Source organism: Protomyctophum bolini (assembly GCF_963924005.1).
Source record: "Protomyctophum bolini genome assembly, chromosome: 3".
In the NCBI taxonomy this organism is placed as follows: Eukaryota; Metazoa; Chordata; class Actinopteri; order Myctophiformes; family Myctophidae; genus Protomyctophum; species Protomyctophum bolini.
This window is the reverse complement of record NC_137864.1, coordinates 1480000-1501013: the sequence shown is the minus strand read 5'-3', so window position 1 is coordinate 1501013 and position 21014 is coordinate 1480000. Positions and strand designations below refer to the sequence as shown.

The following is a 21014-nucleotide window of genomic DNA, read 5'->3' as shown; positions in this document are numbered from 1 at the left end:
TTCATTTAATTCTAACGTTGATGCGCTTAATTTACTTAACAAACACATTTTTGTTGGATGTTGAGCAAAGTATTCTAGTGTTGATGTCTATTGAAATGATGAGCGAATATCATGGCGAAAATGTTTTGATCGTAATAGAAGCTAGGTGCACCGTCTAAATACATCCTTTCCGGTCGTCTATGAAGATGTAGTGACAACCACAACAACAGTACGTTCGGAGAGAAAATTTCCAGGAATCGGCAACATTCGCCAGGTAATTAATCATACTGTATGACTTATAGTCTTCCTTTCACACGCAGACATGATTTATTTACCTTCGACTGGAGTCAATAAACTGGGCATCTCTTTAACGGCTGGGTGACATTTGTTTATGAAGACATTTGGGATAAGCCCATCATGACTGTGTAACAACAGCAGCTCCTAGTAGAGTGGGCACCAGGTGGGCACTGGGCAGTCTGGGCATGGCACCTAAACATTTATTGTGGCCATCTCTTCCAAAATATAAATACAATAAAGAATTTAGAAAATGGTCAGATGCACTGCACACATTAGCCCTGAAACATGACTTATCATGACAGTCATGACGCAATCGCTACATTTACAGTCCAAACATGTATATAAACATTCCGATTTAAAATATAAAGTCCTCGCCACATGTGCCACGGGTGTTAGAAATGTGCTGGTACAGCGAATAGCTTTGCTGCACCCGCGTTAATAAAAATCATTTTTATCCGAGCGCCCCGGCTACTTTTCTCAAACGGGGTTCGTTTGGGAAATTCACAGTTGCACACCGGGAGCGCACTCGCCTATTAGTCTGTATTGGCAGGGCGGTCAGCGTGCTTATATCGAACACACCGAGTGTCCTCCCCGGCCGATAGGGGCACGTAGTTGAAAGCCAATGGCAAAATAACAGCTCGGATAGAAATGCTTTTTATTAAACAACGCTGAATGCAGTGATGTATATAATATACCATACAGAGGAGAAATGTGCACGCAGCAGACGAACTGAGATTCCATGATGTTTATTCAAACGGAGTACAGCATACGATACAGCAACAGCATAGACTCACGTCAGCCAGCAAAGCTGGCTCACGTCTCAGCAGGCTCGCGCCCCCGACTGACTGACTAAAATGATAGCATTGCAGCCACCTTTTAAACACTCCACATTTGGTCAAGGGGATCGACATGGTGCATATAATTAGTAGCAAAGTCCTTTGAGCAACTCAGGTCAACACAGACCCCTAATTAACATACAACGGAATTAGACTCCTAGCTACTCCTGAAGAGACCGACACCCCTCTGTAGCAGCTGCTCACCAAGAGGTCTACTGTATGTAAATTTACACAATTGACATAGGCCTTGCAACACAGTATAATTATGAGATCCAATATTCTTCAGCAGCAATGCTAATCGCTGTACCGGCAAATTTCTAACACCCGTGGCACATGTGGCGAGTACTTTATATTTGGAATCTGAATGTTTATGTGCACGTTTATAATGTAAATGTAGCGATCGCGTAAAACAGGCTGCAGTTGCGCCATGACGCTCGTGAAGTACGAGCGTCATGTGATGAACCATGGCTATGAGCCTTAAACGTCTCCTTTATTCCCATAATGCCGAAATATTGGGCCTTAAAATGTCAAATGTTCATGAGTTATTATTACTGTAGCATCATGCATGTTACAGCAGTGGTTCTGCATGGCAACAAAATTAACGTTGTTTTAAACTGACTTTCAGGTTGGATCAGCTTTTATTTTGAGTGCTTGGCCTACTGTCCTCGCACTGGGTTACTGATCTAATCTGATATTTTGGGACAGGCCAATACATTAAGCCAGATTTATACTTTGTCGCATATCTGACATTTTATTTTGGTGCTATAAAAAGCCTCATAACCTTTAATATAGCATATAAACTGCAATATAAACTGATTTGTGTGCCCGTGGTGCTTTGGCTGCTGAATAATAATAATCATAATAATACAGAATCATTAATGTTTCAGAGTACACTGCATTTCAATGGGAACCGACCAGATGTCTGCTGTGGACACTGAGGTTCCGTCTGACGCAGTGGGCAGGCGCGTGTCTTGTGATGGAGAACGCGCCACGGTTCGGTTTGTGGGAACCGTCCCGCCAACTAAAGGTGAGTCAGCTAAAACACTGTGTGATGTCTGCAGCAGGTCAGACACTTTAACCCATTCGATCCGGGAAGGCATCTGTGGCATTGTATATTTTATGTGACGACCAGGTATAGTCTGGTGACCACCGGAGAGACGGGTGACAGGCCCCAGCCTGCATCCTCCGTGAGGCCTTTAGGAGGGCCATTTGAGCCGCAAGTGGAGCCTGCAGTACTACCGTTTCCCAGCGGTGGAGCCTGCAGTACCATTGTGGCTCAAGAATCCACCACTCCTGAATGAAGTGTCTGGTGCTGGGACTCTGGCGCAACACAGGTCCTTGCCGTACTCTTGGTGAGAGCAGGAGTGGACCTGGTGAGACGTAGGAGGGGCCCGGGCAGGAGACAACCCACAGAGCCTAGTCCCTCCACATGCCAGAATACCTCTCAGTCCCGGCATAGTAGTTCCGGAGTGGTCCCAACGGATTGTGCGGCCCTTGTCTTTCCCTAGTGGGTCTGATCGAGGGTAGCTACTGGGACGTAAGTCGGGACTTGATCACCCCGGCTGGGTCACCTGAGTGAGGGGTATGATGTTCGCGAAACCCCGATGATGGGATACATCACTGAGGATACGTCCCAGTTGCATCCATGCGATGTATTTTCGTTCTAGCGGGGAGAGAGATGGGGGGGGGGTGACACGCAGTAAGGGCCGCAGTAAGAACCCGCGGCACACTGCCAGACTGGATTACCAGCCAAGGTGCCCAGGCGGCTACGCCAGCCGCCCGGGGCCATATGTTGCATTTATAAAAGTATTGAGTGCGACCCATTACTTTTATACATGTTGTTGATTTAAGAGGATATCGCACTAGATGAGTCAGAGCGCACTTCCAACAACAAAACACATTATTTTATACTTTGGCTATTCAAAAATAGCATTATCTACAAGTACATGAGCTATATCTATGAGCTTGTAGATCTGCTATTTTTGAAAATGTGGCAATCTGCATATGACAGCCGAAACAGAGCAGTATTTAGCAAGTCGTTTGACTAGTCGTGGTAGGTTCTGTACATGGCCTGGACTTATGAGCATGCAGACTAGCCTACATCTGTATCTGTACCCAATGTTTCCTTATCATTGTAAGTAACGGTTTGTACTTTATCGGAGATGCTAGCAAAGCTGCTGTATCTGTAACGTTTACTGCTGTGCTGTGCTGTCTCTGGTGCCTGATTCTTCCCCTGTACCAAATTAATTGTACTTGCTTTTGATGGTGAATTTCAAGACATCTGATTCCTCACTGATGGCAGCATTTGCACTGAGTGTGAGTGGTCAGCGATATCTAAATAGCCTAAGTTTCCCTTCACAGTCTTTGTAAATATAACTACACACACACACACACACACACACACACACACACACACACACACACACACACACAGAGTGTTGATTGATTGATTGAAAATGTTATTAGCAGATTCGGTACAATTCAAGGAAGGTACAGGTCAATGCAAAAACAGCTATGAGGGTAAAACCAGAAAAGGCACTAATAAGACTTGTTTACCTACCAGTAAACAAGTCTTATTAGTGCTTTTTCTGGTTCATCAGGGTCCTACATCAGGGTCCTCCATTTTCAATTCATCAAAACATTTAAAGACATCAATCAATATACACACTATGCAAAATAAATAATCATATACAAGTTAGAAAAAAGGGAACATGTGTACAGTATAGAGGGGCCTCTTTTACAGAGGCCCAAAGTGCATCTTTGATGTAAAGTTGTAAACTAAAGTTGAGAGACACTGTTTGATTTGATTTGTTGTGTTCTCAAAGGGCTTTGGCTGGGCGTGGAGTGGGACAAACCTGAACGAGGCAAACATGATGGAACCCACGAAGGCGTCCAGTATTTTACATGCAGGTACACACTAATCATTACACCGTATGCTGCATCGTTAATTTAACGTTTAAACGAGTTAAATGAGTCAAGTTAATTCAAGTCAAATGTGTTGATACAGCACATTTCATACAACAAACTTAGATAGACTCAATGTGCTTCAAAACAAAAACAGAAAATACAAAGGTCAATGATGATGAAAAATTGAAAATGCATAATAATTGAATTGATAATTGATTACAACAAAGTAACAATGCAATAGTAAGGAATACGACAACTGCACACTGTGAATTTAGGCCCTATTTTGCGTGTCTTAAAGGACTATGTTTTTTTCAACCAAGGTTCATGTTTTAGGTTGTTATTAGTGAAAGATGAGTGTTATTCCTTTTTCATTTGCTGCTTTCTTTATTTTTGACAGGGGGCGGGAGCATTCGAACATGGGGCTAAATATGTATTGTTTTTACAAAATGTTATAGCGATTTATTTTTTTATTATTCACTATAGTCCTACTAGACCCCACGGAAATTACATCTGGCCACAAAAGATCACGGGATGTATTGACTGTGACAAACTGACATATTGAGCCCAGTGTTGTTTTCGTCGACTAAAACTAAGACGAAAAATGTTCGTCGACTACCTTTTTCCACTGACAAAAACGAATGGAAACTAAATGAAAACTAAGCTATGATGACTAAAACTAAGACTAAATATACTGACAATTTCGTCGACAAATAAAAACTACCGTAGACTAAAATGTTAGGAAGGGACTAGTGGACAAGAGATCCACTATAAGTCATTTTACTCTTGGTTGCATGCTGAAAATAGCCGATCTACAAGCTCACAACGCGTCGCAACGCATAAAAACACTCATTATGACGGCATCAAGGCCCACCAAAACACATTTTAGTCAACTAAATCACCTGTAGATTTAGTCGACTAAAATCTTATGACATTTAGTCGACTAAAACTAGACTAACACTAAGACATTTCCAGGTGACTAAAATGTGACTAAAACTAAATGAAGTTTCAGTCCAAAGACTATGACTAAACTAAAATCGAAATTTGCTGCCAAAAACAACACTGATTGAGCCTACGACGACATTTACGGCGATCTATAGTCTACCAGGAATGAAAGCATGAACCAGTGTGCTGTGGTCCTGGTGTCTCCAGGCAGCGGTGGCCGAACGGTTTGCGGAGCGGTCTTGATATCGGAAGGTCGCTAGTTCGTATCTCCGGACCGGCACGGTAAAAATACCACAGCTGAAGTGCCCTTGGACAAGGCATTGAACCTCTACCATGAAATGTTCTATGTGGGCTGTAAACTAGTTCTTGAGCTTAGTCCAGTTACCCTGGGTAAACATAGTACCTTTCCTTTCCTTTCTCCTCCCATCTGACCAACCCAAGGCATCCTAGCGGCGGCTCGTTCGTCCGCCCTAAGAAGGCCAGCTTCGGGGTGGACTACGTGGCGGCCATCAAGGAACTGTCCTCCAGCCTGGAGGACCACAAGGTGGATGACAAGATCAGGTACAGTAAAAAGGCTCATACTGTACATACTCCAGTTTTTGGTGATGAGAGTTGAGGCCATCATACTCCTTAAGGATTGACCCCACCTCCCTGTGGTTTACCCAACTTCTAGACCAATCAGTGAACGGGGGTGATAGCCAGAGTTGAAAAGACTTGTCTGATAGTAAAAACAGAGAGATGGGTCTGTGTCCGCGGTGATAGCTGATCATCACCGCGAACTGACGTAATGGTGTCGTTTTCCAACCTTTTAAAAACTACACCGCTGTGATAAACTATCACCAAAAAACTGCAGTATGTATGAGCCTTAAAGGCTCATACATAGTCTGGATTTTCGGTGGTGACGAAGCCGCGGTGAAGAGCAAACCAACCGCCACCGCTCCAGCCCTTCTCTCTGTTTTTACTCACCACCGCTCAACGTTGTTTCGCGGTGGTCAGCGCCAGTGGTCAGCTCACCACCGAGAATCCAGACTATGAATAGGCCTTTAAGTCTGACAACGTCATGTTCTCAGAACCAGTTGTAGGGTGTATACGCCTATACTTTTTTAGGATGTACCGAGTGTGTGTGGGCCTGGAATGTCATTCATGCTTTCATTTAACATATACTGTAGTGTTATGATCCGTGGACCATGTCAGGATATTGACAGGAAAGAGGCAGAAAGGAGAAAGCTGGAGCGGAGAGTGTGGGACCACAGTCTGTGGCCTCAGGATTGATTTTTTACCTTTTGCAGGACATGAGGCCAATCAGAAGGCGGGCCTCCATCAAATTCCTGCCTGTAAAGAAGGAAGGGATGCATTCTATCTAATATCTACGACGTGGAAATTATGCCATGCACCGTACAGTAGACGCACTAGGGAGGCAAACTGGGGCCTGACATTCAATGGAATGCATTGATGTCAGTGAGAGCTGGTTGGACCAGCTTTATGAAGAGACTATATTATTTTTGTAATGCTTTGTCAGAAAGGAAAAGACTTTGATTTCAGCAGGAAGCGATATGTCTTTCTTTTATTTTCCTGAAACGTTTAATTATTCATGGTCTTAATTGTCCATCCGTCTCCCGTTGACGTCAATGCAAACACTTGACTGGTGGTTTGCCTTCCCAATGCGACAAAGCTGGAATTGTCAGACCAAGAAAGTGACAATACAGTATGAATTGCATTTTTATAGCGCTTTTCCAAGTGCTCAAATTGCTTTACAATGGTTCATTCATTCATTCATTCATACATTGGGAGGTGAAGCGGCGAACAGTCGACGCCAGCGTCCTCACATTCACACACCGATGGTGTCGAGCTCACACCGACCGACTCATTGGAGGCAATGTGGGGTTCAGTGTCTTATTGCCCAAGGACACTTTGACATGTGGATAGGAGGAGGAGCCGGGATTTGAACCGCCGACCCCAGGGATCATTGGATCATTGGCTCTACCTCCTGAGCCACAGCCGCCCTAATGTATGCGTTGTTTGTTTCCTGTGTTTGCAGTATGTTTGTGTCCAGATTACAGAGCCTTCAGGTGGTGTCCCTGGTGATGAAGGACGTCTATGGTTCTTCTGACTCTGAAGACGACATCAGGGCAGTCACGCCCGGTAACCCTTTTAACCCATTTTGACCAGAGATCAGATTCTAAAAATGTTTTTTTTTAATCCTGACAGTTTTCTGAAAAAGCTATGTTTCTATGTCAGTGGTTCATAGATTTTTCAAAAAATAGCAGACCTACAAGCTCGTAGCACGCCACTCGGTGGCGCGCTATGAGCTTGTAGATCTGCTATTTTTCAACAGCTAAAGCATAACATAAACACCAAAAGGTGTTCCCGCCCTAACGCTCTTTCTCTTTCTCTAAAAACGCAGAGAAATCAGGAAATGGGGAAACAAATCTATAGTAGAAAATGATTTTTTTTTTACCAAACCGCATTCTTCAAATAATTTTGTGTTATACACAGGGGGGCAGTCAGACAGATATTTTGTGAAGCCACTAAGGAAATGAAAGTTCATATAATGGCCTGTTGTGGCGATATCACTGGACCCAGAAAAACCCATATCCCCATAGAAGTCCGTGTATTTGGGCCCAACTTCACCTAGACTGTATTACCTTAATAAACATGGTCATGAATACTTTTTGCTTCCAGTCACTAGTTTAAAGTCTCATTTCTAATGTCATAATATTCTTTTTGGAAAATTATGGTCCCATGTATAAAAGAAATGACCATAAAGTCGCGCATGTTCTGAGGGGCGTGGCTACCGTTACAGTCTATGAACGGGATCCCCCACCCACTCGAGTCAAAATAAACGAAGAAGAAGGGGGGAAGTCCCGCCTCGTTGTCTGGGCCAGCCAATGGGCCAGCTGGACCTGGGCCCGGATCTAGAAAGATGGCTGCCTCCATGGCAAGGACTGACACATAGAGACAGGCTTCATTTTACGTTCATGTTAGACCCGCAGAACGCTTTGTCCATATTTTTTACAGTCTATGGTTATACAGCTGCGCCCTCTGGTGGCGGGCGGGTGGTCTTACAGCGTGACACACACACACACACACACACACACACACACACACACACACACACACACACACACACACACACACACACAGACAAGCCAGGCAGGCTTCCATAGTAATCGCTCAGTGCATTTGCAACAATCTCGAAAACAAAAGTATTGCATTGTGGGTTTGAGCTGACGGGCACTTTTAGATGTCAATCGATCAAATCACCTTAATTCAAGTGGCAGATGATAATTTAGTTATTACAATCGGTGACAGAGGGGAGAGTTGAGCAGGTCAGGACTTAATTGATCGAGTGTGTTGACCATCTTTTATCTTCTCGCCAGATGTTCACACTCTGGACCTGGGCGCCAACCTGTTGAGCAGCTGGGATGATGTGGCAAACATCACCCAACACATGGAACATCTGCAACAGCTACTGCTCAGGTGTGTGTGTGTGTGTGTGTGTGTGTGTGTGTGTGTGTGTGTGCTGTTTTATAACATTCTGTATAAACCATTGGAGCTGTGCAGAAAGAAACAAGGACTATTGATTGATTTATTGAATTGATTGAAATATGTAACAGTTTGCAGAATTACAGTACATTTCAAGCACAAACTCAATACAAAGACTGTGAACTGTGAGTGGACGACCCAATTAAGCATTACACTTGTTTACAACAGGGTCCACCATGTTCAATTCATCAAAACATTTAGAGACGTACAAATAGACACTTCTATATAGTTAAAGAACAGAACAGGAATTCATCATAAAGGAGGTAAAAAGGGAAAAGAAACATAATCAGTGAGGGGAAAAGGGGGGGGGGATTCACATGTCTTAATGACTGTTGGTAGGGCGTTCCACATTTTGGTGGCATAGGAGCAAAATAATTTAGTCCCTTGTTTGTGCCGAATCTGGGTTGTACATGGTTTGTTGCACTCCCTCTGGTGTTGTGGGTGTGGACTTCGTTTACATTAAGGAAGTATTTAGACAGGTACATGGGTATCTTGGTGGTGTATCTAATCTTGTGGACCAGACCCATTGCAGACCCACTAAAGAATGGTGAAATAAAGTGGAAAGGCAGTTGAAATGATTGTTGTGATGATGTCCTATGTGGTTTCTCTCCAGTGACAACAGACTGCGTCTGCCCTCTGACCCCCTGGCTCAACGTCAGGCATTCTCCAGTCTAAAGATCCTCTCCCTGCAGAACTGCGCCCTCTCCTGGCCACAGGTACACATTGAGTAGTCAAACCCAATGGGCAGATCTACAAGCTCATAGTGCGCCACCGAGTGGCACGCTACGAGCTTGTAGGTCTGCTATTTTTGAAAAATCGAAGAAGGACTGACATAGAATATGATTATGTTGGGGGGGGCCACGGCCTGAAAAGCTTGAGACCACTGTCCGCTATAGGACATACTGTATACAGTTGTCTTTTCTATTGTAATTGTGTCTAATCTGTTTTTTTTCTTTTCTCCACTGGGTGCAGCTCCTGCAGTGCGCCCCCATGTGGCCTCAACTGGAAGAGCTTTACGTCCAAAACAACGACATCACACAGCTGCAGAGGTGACACTCGTCGACATTCAACACACCTGTCTGTCCCTTCTGAATTTAAATTAACCGAAAGCTGTTTTGTCTTCACTTCATTGTGTTTCCCCATTGGATAAATTCTCTTTGGAGTCGGAGACTAAGAACTGTAGCACAGAAACACAAAGAACAGCATGAATCAAATATTTAACATGGCACTTGCGTGGCGCAGTGGTAAACTACCTGGCCACCACCACAGAGGTTGCGGGTTTGAATCCACCGCGGTGCATTATTCAACTTTGTCCTGTCGAGGGTGTAATTGGCCCGTGTTCGGGGGAGGGAAGCCCTACAGGCTACAGGCTACAGGCTGGTAGGCGGGAAGCTAATATTGTGACAACACCCAGATATGTGTGTGGGGATAAAACAGGGAAAAGGGATAGAAAGCAATAGAGGGTTAAAGGACCACTTCACCACTTTTCAACCTATCTTCATATAATAGGTCCTCACTAATAATACTAATAATCATAAAAAAAAAGGTGCAATTTTTTTCTACTCGGTCTGTGTCTCATATAGGAGGGCTGTGGGCAGTTCAGAAACCGTCTTCCAGTGACATCATCGATGGGGAATACAAGCTAATAAAAACTGCAGGCTTACTAGTCCTAAAAAGTTGCAATGCGAAAATGGAAGCCATCGTACTCACGATAATGAAAATCTAAGTATTTTTGTAAAGAAATCTTGTTTAAAAAAGAAATCTGCCTAATGATGATGTCACTGGAAGACTGTTTCTAAACTGCCCACAGCCCTCCTATGAGACACAGACTGAGTAGAAAAGAATCATGCCATTTTTTCATGATTATTAGTGAGGACCTATTATATGAAGATAGGTGGAAAAGTGGTGAAGTGGTCCTTCAAGCGCATGCTTAACGTGAATGGCACATCGAGTGGCAAAGCAACATGCAAGGGGAGTTTAACATTGTTTAACGTTGTTTAATGCATTAAAATAGGACTTTTCTGTTTGGATGTATGGGCTGTCAAGGCCAGAAAGTAGTTTTTTTGCCACTCCGTAGGCATTTCCTGCATAACCTCCGGGTTTGATGATGATGTCACGCGCATACCCTCTATAAGCACAAAAAGAGACCACAGAGTGCGAACACCAAGTAGTCATCGACATTGATCACAGTTATCTATACTTATACTGTCCATAGACACTGTGCAAACATGGCAATACAATACATTCAATATAACAACTATATACTGCAACTATTCAGAGACTCCTGTTGTTCTGCCTGACCTCTGTGGTGAGAGCCCGTTAATCAGTTTCATCGATTGCCTGATGTTTGAGGGACAAATGAATAGTTCTATCTTGTCTTCCTTCCATCGTTTCAAACGGCTGTGTGTTTTGTAAAGGCCGACGGGGGTCCTGGAGTCTCTGAAGCTGTTGGATCTGTCCCACAATCAGTTGGTTGAGGACAGCATTCCGAGCCTGTCTCAACTGCCCAGGTACTGTGAAAACCACTTTCACAAAACTCTTTCATAGATGGATAGATAGATAGATAGATAGGGTTAAAGTGGTTAAACAGATTTGGATGTAGTATTAACTAATTCATTGGGATGCCAGGGACCACCTGGCACCCCTCAAGGACCTCTGGTGTAATGTGTGTTCCATTATGATGGACACAATGCTAATGAACAATATGAAGAAAGAAAAAAACGAAACTAGGACATAATGTTTAAATATGGCCCGTACATATCACGCTAAAGCTTATTCAGACACATTATCAGACAAATTTACTTCAATGATTTAACTGTCGAGTCTTCATTGCCTCCTTCTAGACTGGAGTACTTGAACCTGTCCAAGACTGGTCTGTCTGTCCTTCAGTTCACCGATGTACCTCCTGGTAAAGTCCTTATTGTGTTGTCCTCTTGTCCTGTCTGAGGTTTAGCGTTCAGAATATGCTGCATTGATTCAACCACGGTGGTTAGAAAGTGCGTGTGTGTGTGTGTGTGTGCGTGTGCGTGTGCGTGTGCGCGTGTGTGTGTGTGTGTGTGTGCGTGTGCGTTGTTTAGGTAGTAAAACAGCCATGTTCCCAGCGTTAAAGACTCTGCTACTGAATCACAACAACATTTCTGAGGTGAGACCCCTGTTACTCTGATTACTGTACAGCTATTTAACCCATTTTGACCTGAGATCAGATTCTAAAAATGTCTGTTTGAAAATGACAGTTTTCTGAAAAAGCTATATGTTTCTATGTCAGTCGATTTTTTCAAAAATAGCAGACCTACAAGCTCGTAGCATCTGCTATTTTTCAATAGCTAAAGCATAACACAATGCTAACACCAAATGTTACTGAACAATCTGCCATTAATTTTTTTCCCATAGACATTTACACAAATATTTATATCATTTGTTTTAAGCCTATAGATTCAAGCCATGACTTCTACAACAATCCGTTTGATCAACCATAGTAACACAGACCCCCTTTTGTTTCCTTCAATTCTTTACACGCACGCACGCACGCGTGCGCACACACACACACACACACACACACACACACACACGCACAGTGGAGCGTAGTGAACGAGCTGGACAAGTTGCCGAGTTTGGTAAAGCTGTCGTTTCGATACAACCCCCTGTTGGGCCTAGAGAGGAACCTCCAGACCGCAGACCTGCTGCTGGTGACCAGACTCAGCCAGCTGACCACCCTCAACAAGTGCCAGGTCAGTTTGCATACGCGCACACGTGCCTGTGTGTGTCTGTGTGTACTTTACTGAGTACCAACGGCTCCCTTTTCGTCACCGCTAAACCCCTTATCCCTAAACTTCTTTGCCTTTTTTTTAATTTTTTTTTTACATACGAAAAACATTTTTGAATAGTTCAACTAGCCAATCTACATTGACACGTTGTGAGCTTGTATACTGGCCATTTTAACTATTCAAAAATGTTTTGAAAAATAGTATAAAAAAAAAAAAGAAAGGCAAAGAAGTTAGTTTAGGGATAAGGGGTTTAAAGGCGCAGTTTGAGGAAATACATCGACTCACTGGCCTTGGAACGTCTCGTAAATCCCCCAGGAGGAAGTCACTAATGTTGCTCTGGAGAGGGAAGTCTGGAGCTCTCTGGTGGAGCTGTTGCCCCCGCGACAAGACTACGGATAAGCGGTTGAAGATGGATGGATGGATGGGTTTAGTGGTGACGAAAATGGAGCCCCAAATGTATAGTGGAATTTGAGAAATACACATTGTACACAAATTACATATTTGGTTTGGGATTAGGTCTAGGGATTGTGTCAGTCTCGTGCACTGGTAAATACAACTGATCTATTATACTACCGGTAGTCTTTGCTATGACCCAGCCAGGGAATCGAACCCCAACCTCACAGTCTTGGGGTCATACTCCTATTTTACCGCTGTTTCGGCGCTGTAGTGCCGAAATGATTTCGGCTCGTCAGAAATTTTCAGTAGCACCGAAGAGTCGACTTTAGGACGGTACCCGCCCCCCCCCGAACCTAAAGTGACGTCACATTGTAGGCTCTACAGAGCCGAACCGACTTTTATTCGGCTCTAAAATAGGAGTATGAATCGGCCCTTAGGGTGGACACGCCATTGTGATGGAAACGTGCAATAAAAAGGCATATATTACAGCATCGGAAAAACGCTCGCTCTGAAAGAATATATAGTCAAAAATTTGTGCCGCATTTCTACGATTTTTCAAAAATAGCAGACCTACAAGCTCATAGTGCGCCACTCGGTGGCGCGCTATGAGCTTGTAGGTCTGCTATTTTTCAATAGCTAAAGTATAACATGATGCTTAGTTAAAACACCAAAAAGGGGTTCCCGGACAGAATGGGTTAACCACCATACACAATGTTTTCTCTGTTACCATGACAACCGACAGCTCACCCGCGAGGACCGGAGGGGGGCGGAGCTGATGTACATTAAGATGTTTGGGGAGGCGTGGCTTCAGGCCGGGGGCAACAGAGATCCCGAGAAGAGCCGACCCAGCATGCAGTTCACCTCGGAGCACCCCCGCTTCCACAGTCTCATACACAGTATGTTCTGGTTTATTTATTTATGAATTCGAGCTATAGACCGATATAGAGATCGCTTTGTCTAACATAACCCAGCAATTATTTGACCCTTTTTTTTTAATGACATTGGTATCGGCAATCCAGATTTGTAACCACTTTCAACCTGGTGTCCCTACATTTCCCTAAAAACCTTTCAAACACAGAACAAAAACATTTTTTTCGTCCTTGAAGTCTCAGCCAGTGCAGATTTTGCATCGTTATAGTCGGGCTAATGCAACCTGGTTTGTAATTAATTGAATTTAGCACAAGGTTGCTTGTGAGATTGTAGAGATCGGAAAGCTTTGAATTGTCTAAACTTTCCAAGTATAGAGCAAAATGTGTGACCCAGGTCGTGATCATGGCAGAATAAATTCTTAAAAAAAAGACACACACGCTACATAAAAAACGACTAAACTCTAGTAATACCAACACATTCAACATATGAAGTGAATACGATGTATCATGTTTGTCTTGTAGAGTACGGCGCCCCAGAGGAGAGTGAACTCAAGAAGCAGCAGCCATTCGCTCTGAAAAACCAGCTGTTGAGTGAGTCCAGTTCTCCCACCCACTTCAAACCTATACATATTTATGCCAGTAGTAATTATCAAAACGTTAATTTCAAGGACCCCCTGTTTGATAATGCATTAGGCCACGTCGGACCCCATAACTCTGGGAGTGTACAAAGTTACAAACGGAACAGGTTCATGCAGTACACTCTCAGGCCCCTTTTCCACCGGTTGGTTCCCAATGGGAACCGGTTCAGTTATTTTTGAGTGGTGCAACCACTCCTACAACCAGCAATGTCCGTGTACCTGTGTACCTGTGTCAATGAGCACCAGTGGTGTGCGCACGCACCTGTGTAACTTCTGACTGCCACGGTCTGTGGGGGTCTTGTGCTAAAGAAATAGCGTCAATGCTAGCGAGCTAAAATATAGCCATCCTTGCTCTAGAAAGCACCAATGTTTCCATCTAGACCACCGGATAATCAGCAAAGGCCTCCGAACATTGACCAAACCATGGAGATCTCCGTAGATTAGGAGTTGTTCAGCTTTTAGTCTGCCTGTATAATGGTAGGTGGACGGCAGCGCGCATGCGCGATCCGGTCTAAGATCGCTAAAGAAGGAAAGGCCGAGCCAAAATCCACTGTTGCGCAACCCAGTCTAGGATCGCTAAAGAAGGAAAGGCCGAGCCAAAATAATAATGAAAACATAGTTCTCATTTCTCAGCGACGCGGATTGATATCCATAATAAAGCTAATCTGACCGAGCAGAGAGAGAGAGAGAGAGGAGGGGGGGGAGAGAGGGGAGTTGCACCACTCGGTTCACACAGGTGTGATTTTTAAATATGCAACTGAGGCATTGTGTTGCAGACCGGTAAGGGTTAGGGTTGGGATTCGGAACCGGGTCCATTTCAGACCCGGTTCCGACATTGCGGATCCGGAGCCGGTTCCATCGTTTTCGTATTAACGGTTCCCCAAACGGTTCTCATCAGTCGTCATTTAGCTCCGCTGTGTCTGTGCATGCATGCAAGCAGAGCCTGTGGTGACGTCACCCCACCTACATGAGAGAGTGGGGTCGGGGAGGATACGCCCACTGTTCTGTGCATTCAGCGACCGCTCACCGCCGCGGAGCGAGTGGGACAGTATGTCGAAGAGATCTCCATAGTGTGGTTAACAGAGAGGGAAATGACTGAGGCTGAGCACGCAACGTGCAATAAATGCGATGCTATAGTTCCCTGCAAAGGTTGTTGCAACTTGTAGGCTACCAGTTGCACCACGTCCACGAGTTCTCAAAATCAATATGTCTACACGAGTCCACAACTCACGAGAATAATCTACAGTAGGCACATCGCGTTTGAGAGCCATGCGGAAAGCCGTGCCTGCACTCCCCGCAGCTCCACCACAGCCGGCGGGGGACGAGGATGATGCAAGGCTCGTTCACTTTCCCCAGGCTAGTAACGTAATAGAAAATAAAAACTACTAAACTTCTACAGAGCTTTTCATTAGGCGTGTTGTAGCCTACAACTGTTGTTAATGGTGTTAATTTAGACCGCCAATGACTCGACGTCCTTCTGTCTGATATTATATGAATCACGTTAAATATCACTATCAATGCTTTTGATTTGTCTCTAAATTAATCGCGTGACTGTTGAGCCCAGCGTTTAGGTGCATATACCTCCATAGATTGATTACTTTATAAAGAGTTTGCAGAAAAAAGCACAGGAACGTAGCCTACAGTTCAATACAAGGTCTGCTAAGAGGATTTTATAATCCAAGAAAGCACTATTTGTTTCCATTAGGGTAAGGGCCCAGGGGTCCTTCATATTTTGTCACCACAACAATATCATTATTGCAATGTGTATGTACTGTATATTTACTATACAGTACAAATTGCAATATACAGTACAAATTGCAACAATGATATTGTTGTGGTGGCTAGCTGGTGGTGGTGAAATTAAAATAATAGTGCCACCTCATAATTGTAAAGAGCATTTTCAATAATTGAATTAATGAATTTGTGTTTATTATGTACTTGGTTAGGTTAGTTATAATATAAGCATAATCTATGTCAGAAAAAAAGGGGAAAAAATTATATTGAGATCCGTTAAGGGAACCGTTAGGAACCGGAACCGTTAAGAGGGATCCGGGAAGGATTCGGAACCGTTAAAATCCTAACGAATCCCAACCCTAGTAAGGGTCCATATTTTTGGTTCCTCTCAAGCTAAATATTATGTCTGCTGTCTCCCTCTTTTGGCAGAGAGAGGCAATTGCAATATTGTCTGTAAAGTACAATAAAGACGGCGGTGCATCTAAACATCTCCGTAGAAGAGTAGGAACCACTGGGTGTTCACTAGTTGTATTGTGTTAAAGGTTTTATGACATTCATTTTCATTTATTTTTATTTTTCTTTTTTCATACTCTACCACACAGATTGGCTAAAAGTGAAACCTGCACTGTATTGAATTGAAATAAATCCTGGATTATGTAGCTTTAACCCATTTTGACCTGAGGTCGGATTCTAAAAATGTCTTCTACATACAGTTTTCTGAAAAAGCATTATGTTTTATGTCGATTTTTCAATAGCAGACCTACAAGCTCGTAGCGCGCCATGAGCTTGTAGATCTGCTATTTTTCAATAGCTAAAGCATAACATAATGCTAACACCAAAATGGGCTAAATTCCAATCGAAGACAAGATGTCACTTTCTGTCCACTGCTGCTGTTAACTGTCAAAGCTGTTACTTTTGGACATAAAACATTTTCATTTCAAAACCACAGACCTGGCTGAAACATCAAACACAACGTCTCACGTTTCTTTCTGTCAGATATCACCTTTGTTTGTCCAGACGAAGCCGACCGAAAACCCATCATCAAGAAAGTCCCAGGTAAGGAAAAATGCATCCGAATCCTTTTCATACATACTGTATAGGCATGTTTGCACATGAGGTTGGCGCATTACACCAAATAACAGATCTCTATTATTTACAAATATTGTCTCAGCATATAAATATACAGTAATTAACTACAAAGATAATGTCATTTTAATAACCAGTGTATTGCTTTATTCACTTGAACGCTTTCCCATCCAGACTCCATGCTGGTTCAGAAAGTGAAGGGACTGTTGTATAGACTGCTGAAGGTCCCTGGAATGCAGATCCAACTCTCCTACACCAACTCAAAGGTAGAAGCAATCATAATATAATAAAAACCTGACTGCCATGGTTGTGGATTCCATATTAGCGTGTTTAACCCATTTAGGCCTGACCTCGAAAGTTTTCTGAAATAAATATTTTCACGATTTTTCAAAAATAGCAGGCCTACAAGCTCGTAGTGCGCCATCTGCCTATCAGCTCACGGCTTCACGTCACGGCGTTCAGACTAAGGTGGTCTTTACACGAGAACGGTGTTCATAGAAAACGGCTAAATAATCGTTTGCTGGTGTCCTTTTGGACGACAACGGTGTTTTCAGGAGGTGAAAATGCAACAAAGTGAAACCACCTTCCAGAGTGGAAATCTTTGAGAACGCCGTTTTATCCCTTCTCCATGTAAACAGGCAAAACGGTGAATCCGCAAAACTTATGATATCATGGCTCACGTTGGCTCACAGCGCATATGTTTATTACATTGACGCAGAGCCATGTATGATATAAAGAGTTCCTGTACAAGCCTCCCTCCTCCTCGGTTCTTCTTGTACGTGGGTGACTGGTCTATTTGGCAGCCCGTTACCGCCACCTAGCGACATTATAGCGTTTTCATAAAGTGTGCGTTCTCGTGTAAAGGGTCAATAAAAAATTGAGAACGCAACAGGACTTTGCAGATCTACAAGCTCATAGCGAGCAACCGAGTGGCGCACTACGAGCTTGTAGGTCTGCTATTTTTGAAAAATCGTGAAAATGTGCCTTAAATCTTTGAATAATATATTCTTTCGGTGTTTCAGTTTTTAACTCAAATCTTTGCTTCTGGAGGGTCCCTGGAACAACATATTTTCAGATGGGGGTCGGCGGCATATCACATACATAATTTGTGGGGTCCTTGACATGAAATATTGAGAACCACTGACGTAGAAACATGAGTTTTTTTTAGAAAAAAAGACATATTTAGAATTTCGACGTCAGGCCTAAATGTGTCAACAGTTTTTTTCCGGTTTGTTTTCTCAGATCGAGGGCACAGAGATTGAGATCGACAACGACCTGAAGTCCCTGCAGTTCTACTCCATTGAAGACGGCGACACGGTGTTGGTACGCTGGGCCTGAACGCAACGCACCACTGGTCGACGACGCCTACACTGTTTAAAGCCACATGAACCCCTAGTGCCCCTAGCCGAAATGTGACGCTCTGCAAGCTCACAGTGCCAGTGGCCACAGCAGCACAGTGTACCAGTGGTCCCTGGGTACCCCACAGGGACAGAGAGACTCATGATAGACACACTGCTGTGTGAGTAGAGAGTGTGTAGAGTGTGCAAGCACATAACACTAGGTCAACTACGTACTTCAAGCCTATACGCTTGTGTGTCAACATTTTAGTTTTAGTAGCAGATATGCAAGCTCACTTGTGCAATTTGTGATACAATTGTGTTCTGGGCTATTTGCAGTACAAAGTACAGTACAGTTCAGTTCATTTTGTTTTTTATTTTTACAAATGGAACCCCAGTTGTTTATCCCAACAAGGCATCGTCCATGTAAACACACTTCTGCTGCTTAACTTAATGTCGTTGGAATGGCTTGAGTCTCCTCTATCCTTATTGCTTTACATTGTTTCAGAGGGAAAAACTGATTTTATTTATTTTATGGCTTTTTAGGGGTGGTATAAGCCCACTTTCAGTGTCTTTTTCTTGCACATGTCTAATACTTTTTGTATTTTTCTTTTTATCTGTATACTTACAGCATTTTGTGGAAATAATAAACAAACATTCAGCTATGGTAATAAGCAAATTCCAGTGTGTCAATGTCCAGGTCATTTAACCAAGTCTAGGTACAGAACGTACATATACAGTACGTATGTATGTCTGTACAAACATATACTGCATACAACTATTCACAAAGATTTGAATGATTTTGGTGACTCGTAATTAAGTATCGGGATGACACTTGATTTTTGTTATGTAGGCCTACCATGTGTTGTTCTCGCTTACTGTAAGTCACACTTACTCCAACCCGATATTAAAACTAGTATGTTGGACTATAATTTTTCAAATAACCCTGAAGAATGAAATCATGACTTTTTTTAAATATATATTTAAGCCTGTAGCCTAATAATACATATTTGGCAGGTTGTAAACAGCATGTTATGGTTGTAGGCCTGCTGATACTTTACCATTTAATAATGCTAATAGGACTGGTTATAGTCTGTGGCAGAGAATGGGTCCGAACTGGGACAGTGATTCAGGTCAGGACTCAGTCATGGTCCCTTAAGGCTCATTCATAGTCAGGATTTCCGGTGGTGAGCTGATCACCGGAGCTGAAATAACGTTGAGCGGTGGTGAGTAAAAACAGAGAGAAGGGCTGGAGCGGTGGTTTGCTCTTCACTGCGGCTCGTGACGTCATGTTGTAGTTCGGTGCTCACCTCACCATCAAAAATCCAGACTATGTATGAGCCTTTAAGAAAGATATTGATGAAATGTGTACATATGATTGTACTTTGGAGATTTACAATTGTATGCGTTGTGACACATTGTGAGCTTGTAGATCGTCTATTTTCAAATGATTTCGTGCACATTTTGAACTTGTGAAATGGGACCTTATGCAATGAGTACTGTTACTTTTAGTACTTTTAAGTACATTTTGATGCCGACACTTTTGTACTTTTACTGGAGTACAATAAATACAGGACTTCTGCTTGTGGCGTACAGCTACATTGCAGTATTGATACTATTACTGGAGTAAAACATTTTTCCAGCACTGCCCCAAATGTTTAAAGTTTAAATTCACATTCAGGTGTATCGATAATTGTATATTTGTTGTATTGGTCATTTAGGTCTTATATATTACGACCACGTTCTGACCAGCTGGTGCATGAACCAGTGTTGTTTCCGTGGACTAAAACTAAGACGAAAATCTTTCGTTTTCACTGACGAAAACTAAGCCATGATGACTAAAACTGAGACTAAATATGTTGACAATTTCGTCAACAAATATAAGCTAGACTAAAATGTTACGAAGGGACTAGTGGACAAGAGATCCAGTAATAAATAAAAGAAAAGTCATTTTACACTTGGTTGCACAGCGCGACTAATCTAAAACTAGACTAACACTAAAACATTTAAGGTGATATGTGCACGTTGGCCATAGAAAGTGCGTGTGCATAGACACGAGACCAATACAGTAAATAAAGTGCTTATCATAAGGTTATCTCCTTGGTCTACCCACATCAACATTTATTGTGCAAATAGAGACAGGGACAAAGGAATGTTTGTGCCTGTTTTTTGTGGCACAATATGGGGCTCGCAAACGAAGGCCGGATGGGAGAAGGATGTACTCTCTGTGTAGAGAGGGTGAGCACATAGGCGGCGGGTGCATAAGGCTAGGGAAGGCTTAGCCTTCCCAAAAAATATGCTGGGTATTTCTTTTTATATATATAATATATGTGCGCAGCATTATAGAAGGCTATTGTGTGTGTGTTTGTGTTGTCGCTGCCCCCTGGTGATCGCTGATCGGATAGGCTATACACTATACAGCAACTGGCCTAATCAGCATATGATTGACTACTATTGGTATGTCTGTAAACCTCGTCCTTCCAGTCGCTTTGTAGCAAAGAGTAGCGCTCGCTGGTTTGTTTTGGGAAACAGCAAAACGCAAAATGTCTTTTTCAAGGCAAAGATAAAGTAGCCTAATTCAGAAGAAGAAGCTGTGAGAACTCAGCAGCACCAATGCCCGCACGGTTCACAGTTCACACCACTGCAGCAACACTGACACGTTCAGCGGAGTGACTGCTGTCTC

General features: G+C 43.1%; 1 protein-coding gene across 1 annotated transcript; it reads left to right on the top strand.

The window, feature by feature from the left end:
• Positions 1-170: 170 nt before the first annotated feature.
• Positions 171-19010, top strand: tbce (tubulin folding cofactor E). The gene is made up of 17 exons (XM_080759319.1): positions 171-253; positions 2000-2139; positions 3938-4022; positions 5403-5522; positions 7000-7103; positions 8342-8441; positions 9121-9223; positions 9480-9556; positions 10925-11017; positions 11351-11415; positions 11585-11649; positions 12083-12235; positions 13410-13563; positions 14059-14127; positions 16905-16964; positions 17169-17260; positions 18237-19010. The coding sequence occupies exons 2-17, from the start codon at positions 2016-2018 to the stop codon at positions 18330-18332; spliced, it is 1560 nt and encodes a 519-aa protein (XP_080615445.1). The 5' UTR covers positions 171-253; positions 2000-2015; the 3' UTR covers positions 18333-19010.
• Positions 19011-21014: the final 2004 nt, after the last annotated feature.